The following is a 14,285-nucleotide window of genomic DNA, read 5'->3' on the forward strand; positions in this document are numbered from 1 at the left end:
TGTTTATTGTAATAATCCTTTTTAGTTTCTCTTAAAATTGTCTTCAATTTGTTTTTGTATGCTTTGTATTTTGCCTCACAATTAGATGTCCTATTTTTTACAAAGTCTTTAAACAAACGATTTTTCTTTTTACATGCTTTAATTAATCCTAATGTCATCCAAGGTTTATCACTTTTAGAGAGTTTCTTTGACAGCTTTAATGGGCAGCATTTATTGTGGCTTGTTATATAGATGTTTAAAAAGGTTTCATATGCTGTATTCACATCAGTCACATAGACACCTGACCAGTCCTGTTGAGAAAGCTCACTCCTAAAGTCATTTATTGTTTTGTCACTCTAAAATTTGAAGGCTGATGTGAACTCTGGCAAATCTCAGGTTGCATGCCATATAAGGTAAAAACAGGCAAGTGATCGCTTAAGTCATTTATCAATAATCCACTTAGAACAATCATTTGAACATCGTTTGTGACAATATTATCAATTAATGTGGCACACAAGCTAGTGATTCTGCTAGGCTGTGTAATTAGAGAAAAAAGAGATCTAGTTTGCAATGTATCTAAGAAATCTGAAGTAAACTTACATTTAGATCGATTGAGAAAATCAATATTGAAATCACCACTTATTAAAAATGTTTTGTGGTTATTCTGTGTGTCAAGTAATTGTTCAAATTTGTCCTGAAAAACATCTATTTTAGATCCTTGAGCTCTTTAAATGCAAGCAGCAATCACATTCCTGTTTTTCCCCATATCGATTTCAACAGCTACACATTCAAAGATTCCCTCAATTGCATAGTATTGCATTCCCTCAATAGTAACTCGCGATTGAGCAGCGAACTGATGTGAATGTGTGTCCAAACCAACATGGCTGGTCGATTTTGAGAGTAGCCTTGTATTTAAAAGCGGCTTGCCGCCCAGACGGAGGCGATCCATTAGACCAAGGCAACCACCAGAGAAAATGAAGCAGTCGGACCGCCGGCTGTTCGCGGGCGGCATGTCGCAAGAAATGGGAGTGAAGTATTCGGCGGCAAACGTTTCATCCCTGCCAGTAGGACGCACCTATAGCCGACAGCTTAGGGCCGGCGGCAAAAAGAAGCTGTGCGGATATTTTTTGCTATCTGGGGTGTAACCATCATTGCCTGTTAAACATTTCTACCAATGTGAAGAAAAAATCTCGTGTTGATCCCTCTTGTACAATTTCATAAGACGCATTTACAAAAGTTTTATTTACCTGAAATAACATATCTTGACCTGTCAACGATTCACCGTTGTTCATGTAAATTTATATGCTACCTTCCGGGTAACTTTGTAAAGTTTTGCCATATAATGCAACTTAGAGGTTAATGTTGACTTAAAACAAAAACCTTTATTACAAAAATCTCCATTGTTCATACATACACATGTCCTAAATAATTGTTTTTATTTTTAACAATATTTTAAACCCAACCACGATACAATCAACCTAGTCATAATGTGTGGTCGGCCCAGGGCTTGATTGTTTCTCCAAAATAATAGCATTGCTCATGCGATATTTGTATACTGTAGTGTTTTGTTGGACTACAAACCTTGTGTGAAACACAGGTTGTTTTTCAACCTGTATATACTACAGTTTGTATCAGTGGTTATTTAGGGACCATTACCACATGCAGATCTGGTCTTAAGGCCCATCTCTTATTAAAATTCAAAAGGGTCTGAAACGCTCAAAAATGTTAAGTCTTTATATCTTACACAAAAAAGAATGTTTCCCCCACGTAATTCTGTGCTTGTGTAAAAACACCATGCTACACGCACATTGTAAAACAAGGAAGGTTAACAATGATTATAGGATATCTGTTGTACCACTTATTGGAACATAAAATGTGGCGGGGGTTATAGCATTGCTGAACCATGGCGCCTTTTTGTTAAACACCAAACATCTTGCCGCTGATATAACACTAATTTATTGGCTGGAAATGTAACATTCCGGAACCCTAAGACCCCATCGTTAAACATCAAACATAGTGCACCTGTTATAACACTCGTTCGGGATGCTTATCAGTCATTGTAAAACATCAAACATGGACACATCAATGTAATCATGAAGTCACCGGACATGCATAAGTCATTCCAGAAGTCCTGCCCTAACACACGTCATACATGAAGTCCATACGTCACACCAGAAACCCCACCCTGCAAACCGGATGTTCCGCCCACCTGTCAAATCAATCTGGAAGCACCGCCCACCAAGGTCATACATTTACTACTGACCTCAATAGGGTCCATAACATACCATCCTTTTAAACAGCGTGCAAAGTGAGGGCATCTGGAACAGATCAGTTCCACTTCCCCAGTAAGCTTTGTTACTGTCTTTCTCAACAGGGAACAGAGTCCGCCTAAATAATCCTGCACCTCAATTCCATCGGCTATCACGGGCCTGCAGAGACATTCTTGTCTTTTTGTTCATTATACTCTTCATTAATCACACAGTATGTGTGCGTATGTACCTCAGTACGTACATACACTGAACAAAATTATAAACGCAACACTTTTGTTTTTGCCCCAATTTATCATTAGCTGAACTCAAAGATCTAAGACTTTCTCTATGTAGACAAAAGGGCTATTTCTCTCAAATATTATTCACAAATCTGTCTAAATCTGTGTTAGTGAGCACTTCACCTTTGCCGAGATAATCCATCCACCTCACAGGTGTGGCATATCAAGATGCTGATTAGACAGCAAATAATTGCACAGGTGTGCCTTAGGCTGGCCAAAATAAAAGGCCACTCTAAAATGTGCAGTTCCATCACACAGATGTGGCAGGTTTTGAGGTAGCATGCAATTGGCATGCTGACTGCAGGAATGTCCACCAGAGCTGTTGCCTGTGAATTGAATGTTCATTTCTCTACCATAAGCCGCCTCCAAAGGCGTTTCAGAGAATTTGGCAGTACATCCAACCGGCCAAACTACTGCAGACCACGTGTAATTACACCAGCCCAGGACATCCAGCACTTCACCTCCAAGATCTTCTGAGACCAGCCACCCGGACAGATGAAATTATCAAAGGTGTAGTCTGAGTATACTCTTTTTATATTTTGTTACCAGTAAATGTTTGCTGGATGTCAAGACGTACTTGAGAATCAAGCTTTGAGTGAGGCTAACTGAATCATGTAAATGAGAGAATGCTTGTTTCTTTGTTTCATTGTTGGAGAAAAAAAAGATGGCCATAGCATTTGGCACCAGTCCTCCTCTGTTTTCACACCTTTTGTAATAAATATTAAACCTTTTGGTCAAGAGTTTATAAAGCCCCTGTAGCCGTAATACTTAGAGCAACCCATCCTGCAGTTAGTGTATCTTCTGAGTCTGATGTGCAGTTGACTTGCTCCCATGCAACTGAATAAATCAACATAACCAACTGCTATTTACGTTTGAAGACTTCTGATTTAAAACAGTTTTACTTAGAGGAATTTGTTGAGTTTCAAAAAGGCAAGGCATTTTTCCCTAACTACTTTAGAGTTGGACTTCCCAGGAGATGCCCATTCCAAAAGGTGTGGACACAGGAACCAAAGGCCATCCTAAACGGATGATTCATCCTGGTACGAGGTAGGGGAATAACCCCTATAAAGATAAAAGCTTCCCAGAAGTACACTTCTACCTCTATTCAACTTAAATTTAACACTTTTATCCAATTCAGATGTTAATGTTTCCTGAGATAAAAAGAACAACTGCTCCACCTGCATTGATCACCATGATCTGCAACGTACTTTAGTAAAAGACTAGAGTATTGTAGTGCAAATGCTTCCTGTTCGGCTGGAGTACTCTACTCATCTTTTTGACTGTGAAAGACTTATGACATTTTAAATGAATGCACCTGTGACTTATTAGGGGGAGCTCTGACAGGACTCTGAAACTATAAAGCGCAGAGCTGGGAGGGTCACAGGGAAGACAGGGTCATTGAAAATGTCTGCTTTTCTATTACCTGGTATGAAACTCTGGTCTTTGTTTGTGACACATGTCTGTATATTATCAGAGGATTATTAGGTACTCTGACCATCTGCTTATCTGCCAAAACCAATAAGGGTATCTGTCCTTTGTTCCTTAGGAATGTGGTCCTTGGGGGAAGTAGGGGCAATTGGCTCATTTGGGTAAACATTATGGCAGGAAGGATAAGGTGGGGGGACAGCCCCACCTTTGGGTAAAACCTATGTGACATAAGACAGCAGGGCAGTAACTTACCACACCCATTTTAACTGTTATTAATATGGACTGTTCATGTGTATTCCTCAGAGGATCATTCTGTAAGCTTTTGACGCATCTCTCTATTTGCAAATAAGCTGTTAATTGTGCCAAGAGAATTTTGTCTCTGCACTTACTCCTTTAAGTGGGTCTATGGATGGAATTACAATCACATTTTGGGGGTTCGTCCTTTGGTTACTTAACCTGGTATCTCAAAATCATATCCTAGCGAGTCAACCATGCACTGCCGGAGACTGGGTCTCTGGAGACCGAATCCTCCACCGATCGTGGGCTGGCTACCAAAGGGGTGAGGGTCAGGGTGCCCGGCTGAAATAATATTTGGGATTTATCAGTACAGGAAATTTTGAACTCAGGAGTTAAGAGCACAATACAGTTGCGTTTAGATCGTTGGGTAAAAATCTGCAGTGAAGGTTGGACCTTATTGTTAAAAACTGCAGTTAAAGTTGGACCTTTTAGTAAAACTGTTAACAGTACGGTGGTTGGACCACTGTATAAAACACCGGTGTAAGGAATATCTTGCGAAAGGGCTGACAAACGTATTAACGAATGGTGGGCATGTTAATCGAGGTACCAGGGTGACAGACGGCGGTTGGGCCCCACCATTGTTCGCTCTGGATCCGGCGTTTAATGATGGGTTAGTGCGGTGGTACATACTTGCTATGGACTGGCAAAAATAATGTTACTGTGGTGTTTGGACATGTGGACAAATGTGTCTTTGGGAATTATTAGGTTTTCCGGTGAATGGCGTTTTCATTCGGTGGTGGATGCATGGCCTACCGGGTAGATTGGTGGAATATGGACGAGGTAACTTACAGAAGTTGTAGAAAGAATAATATAAAATTGTTTGGAAGGCGTAGGCTACGTATGTAGAAAGTGATGACTGATGCAAGCTTTAGGAATGTTTGTGTGGGGTTTATTGATCTGTGTTGTAGCTGTTTTTGCTCAGGTTGGATGGATCGTCCCTCTGACCGCCCCCACCCTCCCATGGTGTTCCGCCAGGCCGATCGCTGGGAGGCCTGAGACTTTTGCATCGTCCCACCCCGGCTGACGACACTGCATCGGTGGAGAACATTTCCCTACAATGGACGTAGCCAACCCCGCTGGTGACCGAGATAGCCCCCGGTTTGCTCCACTTTAGGCGTGTTGAGAGAGTCTACGCGGGTCAAGAAAAGATTTGAAAGGGAGGAGAAGAACACACCAGATACGTAACCTCTGTTGGCCCAGCCGGTGTTTACAGCGGCTAAGACCAAAGAAGACTACAGATCCGGGGTTGAGGAAGAGCCTATGCTACGTTTAAATGTATACAGGACATTGGGTTTGGGAAGATACCCGTGGGAATCAAGACGACGGTTGTTTTAGATGTGGTGTTCCCGCAAGAATAGACAGTTCCGGCTACCTCTGTGGCCTTGCAGTGGGCGACCCAATGGGAGCACGCAGGAACGCTGAACCGCCTGAAGGAGGGGTGGTGACGGTCAGAGGAGACGTACCAGAGAGCATCAACCGGTGAGATCATTCCTAACACAACCTTGTTTTTTCTCGGACATATTTAGAGTATACAGGATTTATACCTTTTCAGGATTTAATAAACTTGGTGGTTGGTTGGTATGTCAGGATTGATGGATTTGAGAAAGTATGGTAAATAGAAGTTATTTTTAGGGTATTTCAGTTATGTGACGTCACTCGCCTCCACACTCCACCGCTCCTGAACGCACCCCTCGCTCCACGGCTCATGAACACACCCCAGTCATCAAATCCCAATCACCCTCATTCTGAGCACCTGTGTCCCCACCTGTGTCTGGTTTATGCCCCTATTTAGTTCGGTTCAGTCCTCCCTAACCTTGTGAGGAATTGTTTGTCACTCCGCTATTCATTACTGAGCCTTCTCTTTTTGCTATCGCCTAGAGCAAAGTTTGTATTGATTTCCCATGCTTTGACCATTGCCTGCTCTGCTCCTTGACTCCGTCTCTAGCCCAGTGATTTTGGTATTGATTTGTATCTCGGGATTCTGACCATAGCCTGTACGACTATTCTTCGCCTTGCCTTACCGGGAGTTCGTCTCCCAGGATAACCTCCTGCTCCGCAATTGGAACCAGCCTCTCCCTTTCCCCATTCATTACAAGTTATAGCTACTGTAGTTGAGAAACTGCCATTGTTCCGTGTCCTGGTAGCTCTAGTAACACTCCCATGCAGTCAACCTATTGCGGGGCGATTCGTGCAGGATTTTTAACCGCTCTCAATTGGTGGAAATGGTTTCTGTGCGAAATGCGAGGAAGGTGACTCATTTGTTTTTCAAGAGTAGAGGACTTGAGCCCCTATGTCTCCATGTGAGACCTGTATTGTGGGTGGGGGAGATTCGGTCCTGTGAGCTAGCGGTGAGCAGATCTCAGTTTGATTTCCAACCACGTAGGAAGGGCACTGATGGCTTAGGGGCTATATCTGTTGCGCATCTATGTGGTGGAGTATTTTTGTTTTTGAGCACCTTAGTTTAGTTTTGTAACAACTTGTGCCCCATGTCATTCTACTTTCACTTTTGTAATGTTTTGTTCATAATGAGAATATAAATACATATCATTTGTATTTCAGCCATTTTTCTATTAGTTAGAAAAAAATATTCATATACATTTTTGTGTCATTTAACACCCAGTCAGTATCAAAGCAGATTAGATGGTAAGTGAACCATCAGTTTTTGTAGTCAACATGTTGGATGCAGGAGAAATGGGCAGGAGTAAAGACCTGAGCGACTTTGACAAGGGCCATTGTTATGGCCAGACTACTGGGTCAGAGCATCTCTGAAATGACATGTATATGTGTATGATAGGGAATACATCTGAATAATAAATAAAAAAGAAGAAACATCTCACCCTTCCTTCCGCTCTTCCCCCCTTCCAATCTCTACAAATGATCCGAGAGACCCACATTTCATTTCAACCTTAAAATTTCAGAATTTGCCTGTGACAAACACATTTTTTCTACCCCAACACAAATACAAATTGTAACAATGTTTATGGGAGTGTACAGTATTTATCCCGTGACTACACACTTCTAATTGTAAACAGTGAAACCAGACTTGAGAGGTATACTATGAAGGGTGTTCAACCTACTCAGATTTAACTCTGGGTTTTCAAGGAAAGTCAGGGTTGACAAACTCTGATTGCTTAAAGTGTTGTTAAACGGTACTACTGATTAAGATGTTTGTTAGTTAACTGTAACTTGAGTTTGTGCGCGTTCCGCTAAACTTATATTAAGTTTGGGCAGTTACACAGAGGGCACCTCAGGGCTGTGAGGAGTTGGCGACCCAAACATACCCACACACATGCCCTGTTGATGGGGTCTGTGGGCATCTGGTTGGCTAATGACGATTGTCTTAGCCACCTCCTCGGTTTTCTATTCTCATTGAGAACGCTGTAACATCCCCAGAAAGTAATATCTTGAATACTCAGGCTAATAACGATGTTCACCCCTGATTTTCAGGTAATGATTTTGTTCAAAAACCATAGTGGATAATATTTAACACTTTATATCATGATCCAACAGTGGCAACAACCCATAAGTCGTTTGTCATTATAATTTATTTTTTTTAAATATGATTTTCTTTTGTTCAGTTCTGAAATTCTGATAGAAATGTGGTAAATGTTTTGAAATGTTACTGGTTCAAAAAATATTTTCAGTTACTGACTACCAGGGCTGTGCACAGACCTATCGAGGGGCATGAAATTGAATATACAGGTGCTGGTCATAAAATTAGAATATCATCAAAAAGTTGATTTATTTCAGTAATTCCATTCAAAAAGTTAAACTTGTATAATGTACACATTCATTCCACACAGACTGACATTTCTTTTAATTTTGATGATTATAACTGACAACTAATGAAAACCCCAAATTCAGTATCTCAGAAAATTAGAATATTGTGAAAAGGTTCAATATTAAAGACACCTGGTGCCACACTCTAATCAGCTAATTAACCCAAAACACATGCAAAGGCCTTTAAATGGTCTCTCAGTCTAGTTCTGTAGGCAACACAATCATGGGGAAGACTGCTGACTTGACAGTGTCCAAAAGACGACCATTGACACCTTGCACAAGGAGGGCAAGACACAAAAGGTCATTGCTAAAGAGGCTGACTGTTCACAGAGCTCTGCGAAGGGAAGGAAAAAGGGAAGGAAAAAAGTGTACAACCAATAGGGATAACCACACCCTGGTTGTGAAACAAAACCCATTCAAAAATGTGGGGGAGATTCACCAAGAGTGGACTGCAGCTGGAGTCAGTGCTTCAAGAACCACCACGCATAGACGTATGCAAGACATGGGTTTCAGCTGTCGCATTCCTTGTGTCAAGCCACTCTTGAACAAGACACAGCGTCAGAAGCGTCTCGCCTGGGCTAAACACTAAAAGGACTGGACTGCTGCTGAGTGGTCCAAAGTTATGTTCTCTGATGAAAGTCAATTTTGCATTTCCTTTGGAAATCAAGGTCCCAGAGTCTGGAGGAAGAGAGGAGAGGCACAGAATCCACATTGCTTGAAGTCCAGTGTAAGGTTTCCACAGTCAGTGATAGTTTGGGGTGCCGTGTCATCTGCTGGTGTTGGTCCACTGTGTTTTCTGAGGTCCAAGGTCAACGCAGCCATCTACCAGGAAGTTTTAGAGCACTTCATGCTTCCTGCTGCTGACCAACTTTATGGAGATGCAGATTTCATTTTCCAACAGGACTTGGCACCTGTACACAGTGCCAAAGCTACCAGTACCTGGTTTAAGGACCATGGTACCCTGTTCTTAATTGGCCAGCAAACTTGCCTGACCTTAACTCTATATAAAATCTATGGGGTATTGTGAAGAGGAAGATGCGATACGCCAGACCCAACAATGCTGAAGGCCACTATCAGAGCAACCTGGTCTCTCATAACACCTGAGCAGTGCCACAGACTGATCAACTCCATGCCACGCCGCATTGCTGCAGTAATTCAGGCAAAAGGTATTGAGTGCTGTACATGCTCATACTTTTCATGTTCATACTTTTCAGTTGGCCAAGATTTCTAAAAATCATTTTTTTGTATTGGTCTTAAGTAATATTCAAATTTTTGGGATTTTCATTAGTTGTCAGTTATAATCATCACAATTAGAAGAAATAAACATTTGAAATATATCAGTCTGTGTGTAATGAATGAATATAATATACAAGTTTCACTTTTTGAATGGAATTACTGAAATAAATCAACTTTTTGATGATATTCTAATTTTATGACCAGCACCTGTACTGTTCCTATCCATAGAGGAGCTGGTAGTTGGTAACTGAAAATCTTATTTTGAAGCAGAAACATTTAAACACGTCCTATTTTCTGAATGTAGACAGAAAAAAGGGCAGTATGGAGCAAAAGGGGCATGTACTCCAAACATTTTGAGCCCAACTTGTGCACAGGCCTTCCTACTACATAAAGCCTGGATACCCAGTGGCTCTTCAGGAACAGGGTTGCTGATCAAGACCTGCCATGCATGGACAGTGCCAGGATGGGGCGACACAGGTGCTAGGCACCACCAGACATAAGCCCAGCACATCTCTTGAGTCCACCTTGAATTTGGCACCAGTTTGTACAACATAATGTAATTCAGATAATGAACAGTAAATATAACAGGCAGTCATTCACAACTAGAATTGCCTATTCGATAAGTATGTTTATACACACCAAGAGTTTTACATAGTCTTTAACTGCAAAGTGAAGGGTTCAAAGGAACTTTTAATAGTTTTAAAATTCAGTTTAAACAAAATGAAATATAATACCAGACACATAAAAAAACATTAAGTCATCTAATAAACAAAATACGTAGATAAAAAAAATTACATTACCTACAACAGAACACATCCTTAAAAAGTATTGTTATTATATTGGTATTGGCCTAAATAGTTAATATCAATACCATTATTGTAACATTGTGATATTGTTATAACCAGCCACTCATGATTAAAGAAAATATATGGATGAAAAAAACTTGCACACAAAATGAATATAATTATATAAACGAAAGGTTAACACCGGAAAATATTACACAGACAAATCCAGCCCATTACAAATCACAGAATGTCATGGTTTGCCTGAGATAATATGCAGAAATAGTTACAGTAGCTAGTTTTCCATCCACTTATCGAACATGTTTTATGTGCAACTCTCAAGTTCGCATAAAAAGTTTATGCACATTACCCAAGCCAATGTCTGTTTCAATCCAAACTTGTAGCAAACTAAATATGTAAAAATGTGAAAATGTTGACATAATTTCCTAATAAAGCAATTTGTCACATTCATTCTATATTGTTTAATAAAATTGAGTGTTTCCATCGTTGATTTCAACTAAAAGTTGATTTGCAACTTTTAGTTGCAAATCAGGAGTAGCTATTTTCTAATAGGAGTAGCTATTAGAAATAGCCTACTCCTGATGCCTGGCCACATAGCCAAAGACAAAATGTAGATAATTCCTCAACTGTTACCAGACACATCAACCCATACTAGGGCTCTTCCACAACCCAAACCAAGGCCCCTCCTCCACAAACCATACCAGGGGCACCTCGGTCCCACCACAACCAATACCAGCGCCACTTACTACCAGCGTGTGTCAGATATTTCATGTATTTAAAATATATATTATATACAGTATATTTAAATTTGATACGGTATTTCCATGAATGTGAGCCTAAGAAACTCATGCACTGGGGCTTCATAAAATGTAGATCCTTCTTTGCTTGCCATAAAATATTGTTGTTGAATCTTGTTGGTGAAGTAAATCATGGAACACCCTAACCTCCTCACCTTTCCTATTGCTGGCCACTTCTATTTTCCTTCCTTCCCAGACACCTGACTAAATCATATCACATGACTGAAAAGTTATTTGACATGCCATTAGTAATAGGTGAATCCCATTTCCATTGGCATTTTTTGCATAACCGACATGTCAACATATGGAAAATCCACCCCTGTCGCACATAAAAGCTTTTGGTAAAAATGTATAAGATTTATGTTTTTTTATATTCGACAGGACTTTAATTGAAAAATAGGCAAAAGGAGATTTGACCCATTTGCCTGCTGGCAATTTTAGAAGACAGTGAATACATTTTTTATGGTTTCAATCTCATCACTTAACACAAATGGAATCAGAACATAAACGACCTTGTGACCAATTATGTAATACGTTAATTCTGGGTTAATTCTGAGATTATTTGAGGACAGGTTATTGCAATCATTAAATCTGCAAGGTAATTTATAGGCCTATTGTGAATCCGGAGTCTTGATCTTTTTTCCAGTCTTTCCTTTTCTTAATTCCATCACATGAAATGCTCCTAACCACCCAGCTGCTCCTCCAAGCACCACTCCTCCTGGGCCAGCTAACACTCCTGTCACTCCACCACATGATACCGCTCCAATAAATCCTAATGCTTTTCTAACTGATTCCCCAGTGCTGGGGTTGACCTGAGAGAATATAGTACAAACCTGTGTGAAAACCCAGGCTTTGTCTAGGAGTGTGTAGAATGCAGCTCCCATTAGTTCAGCTGAAACCCCCACCAAAGAACCTCTCATGAAACCCTTGAATGTAACAGAGGGTTCACTCAATGCATAAATACCTCCCATGGCCACTGCAACAAATGTATTGAGCAGAAAGACATAAATTTTCTTCATCCTTTGTTTTCCTCTCTCTTTTTCCATTTCAGCAGCACTCCTTTCTTCTCTTACCATCAATTGTTTCTCTTTTCTTCTAACCTCCTCCTCCTCTCTCCTCACCATTTCTTCTTTCTCTCCTCTAGCTTCCTCCTCCTCTCTCCTCACCCTTTCTTCTATCTCTTTTCTCTCTTCCTCTAACAGTCTCTGGTAAGCTTCTCTTTCCTCCTCTCTTTTTCTCTCTTCCTCTCTGAGTCGTTTCTCTTTTATAATATCAGCCTTTCGTTGAGCCTCATGCAACATGTTAATAGTGTAGAAGCCATCGTTATTCACATTCATCAAGATGATAATCTTTTCCAGCAGATCAGTCACCTGTTTTCTGTTGGCTCTGTCTTTGTTGTTGAGAACATGAAATCTCCAACCACACTTCTGGATCAGCTCTGACAACTTAGCATTTCTCTCTAATAATTCCTCTATAGTTGTATTGTTCACCTCATCTCCATGAGTAAAAACAATCATTGTGTATTTTCTGGCTGTTTTACCAAAACATTTGTCAAATACAGTGACCACATCTCTCTCCTGCTCTGTGAATGTATGAGGAGTTAGAATATAGAGAAATGCATGAGGTCCAGGCTCAGACAGACCAATACACCTTTCTATCTCTGAAGTCAAACCCTCCTGTGTGTGTGTTGCATAGAAGAAGTCTGGAGTGTCAACCACTCTGACTCTATTCTGTCCAATATGAGCAGTTCTCTCCTGACATTTCATGGTGATTGAGGAAAAGCCAAGACCTGAACGAAAAACATCTTGACCCAGAATGGTGTTTCCTGTTGCACTCTTCCCCACTCCAGTTTTACCAAGAAGCACAATCCTGACTTCAGAAGGACGAGCTGCCTTGTTGAATCCATGTCTGTCCATTGTCTTATTAACCTCCAACAAGCCCTGTTAATGAAATACAGAGTCTATATGACCGATTTGACTGTAAAAGCTACCACTCATAGACACAAGGACTGATCATCCATGAAATGAACATTATAATTTTCTGTATTATAAAGCTATATATTAATTATTTTATTAGTTCGATTTATTAATTCATATCGTTTTATTATTAACGCATATTTAGCTGAATGTGTGCGTTGAACATTGAGACCTACTTACGCGACAGAAAGTCAACTTGAAGTCAAACTGTAATTTCGAAAGTTGTCCTCAACACGAATCGGTCTCGTGTTTCATCAAACCTCCATTTCCTTCGTTTTTCTCTTGTTTGACCAGGTCCTGTTATTGTTCTTGGTGGAGTGCCCAGTACAGACGCAGTTGTCCTATACCAAGTAATAACCAAATATAAAACGGAAATAACAACGTTCGCCGTCCACTTTAGAATGCAGATATCGTTGGAAGTAAAATATATTTCTGCTATGAACAAAATGTAGTAACGTACTGTTTGGTTTCACTTTCACTTATTGACCTTTTCAGACAAGAGAATTTGAAAAATATTACTTTTCTTCCAGCAAGTGGCAGTATTTCATTTATTTTCGCCAACAGAGATTTTTTTTAATCTACAGATCAAAGCACCTGTTATGGTTTAGGGATTACCGTTTTGATAGCAGCAGGATATTATGCTGTCAGCACAGGGGCCCAATGAGCCCCACTGTTATTTTTGCACTACTTGGGGGGGGGGTTGTTGTGCCCCCATTTGGGACAAGGAAAACTTCTCGAAGCATTGGGTGATTGTAGTTAGAGGGTCAGGAGAGGGGGGGGGGGGGTGGATACTCTGCCTATGAGTACTGTCCTTCATGCTTATCTTGTTTGGAAATGGCATTCCAAGAGCGTGACGTATGTTGGCACCAAGCAGCCGGCATCCCATGATGTTTGGATGAGTCCCATCAGGTCTAAAGCAATCTTTACAGTTCCAAAAAATATTGAAATTGTCAATAAACCTAGTCCCGTGGTTGAGGAATGCCGATGTCAGCCACATATTCAGCCCAACGAGTCTGCTTAAAGATTAAATTCCTTTCCCCAAGGTTGGAATGGGTCCTGAGATGAAAACATGTTGAAAGTCCTATCAGTGGTTTTAGGGATATTTATTGGATTCGGTTAGCCCTAATGCTAGTGTTGTGGTTAGCTTCCATCGGTTCATTTACACACATTTCGTTCTGAGTCAGTGGATCGTACTTGTTTTGCAGTGTGAGTTCAGGTGGTGGATTGAGGGTTGGTGCTCTCTTATTTGATTTCTTGCTGGATTTGCCTCTGCGGCGTACGACGTCAGACCAGGTCCCCACTGGAGTTGATGCCTTCGGTCTAGCCCTGGTGCTGTGTCAGTAAGATGTGTCATTGGGAAGGCTGGTTTGAAAGCCTCTGCAGTTAATCCAGTGGCATTAGCACATGTTCAGGGGAGAGTGTCAGCCAGGTCCGTGACAGA

General features: G+C 40.8%; 1 protein-coding gene across 1 annotated transcript in view; it reads right to left on the bottom strand.

Annotated features, from left to right (window-relative positions):
* LOC117594690 (GTPase IMAP family member 4-like) overlaps nt 1-12,784 on the bottom strand; it is a 28,447-nt gene extending 15,663 nt beyond the window's left edge. The window contains exon 1 of the mRNA XM_034293011.1: nt 12,593-12,784. Coding sequence (XP_034148902.1) covers nt 12,593-12,784 — 192 coding nt within the window. The remainder of the gene's footprint in view (nt 1-12,592) is intronic.
* Between the last annotated feature and the right edge of the window lie 1,501 nt (nt 12,785-14,285).

The sequence above is a fragment of the Esox lucius genome, chromosome 7 (genome assembly GCF_011004845.1).
Source record: "Esox lucius isolate fEsoLuc1 chromosome 7, fEsoLuc1.pri, whole genome shotgun sequence".
NCBI classification, from domain to species: Eukaryota; Metazoa; Chordata; class Actinopteri; order Esociformes; family Esocidae; genus Esox; species Esox lucius.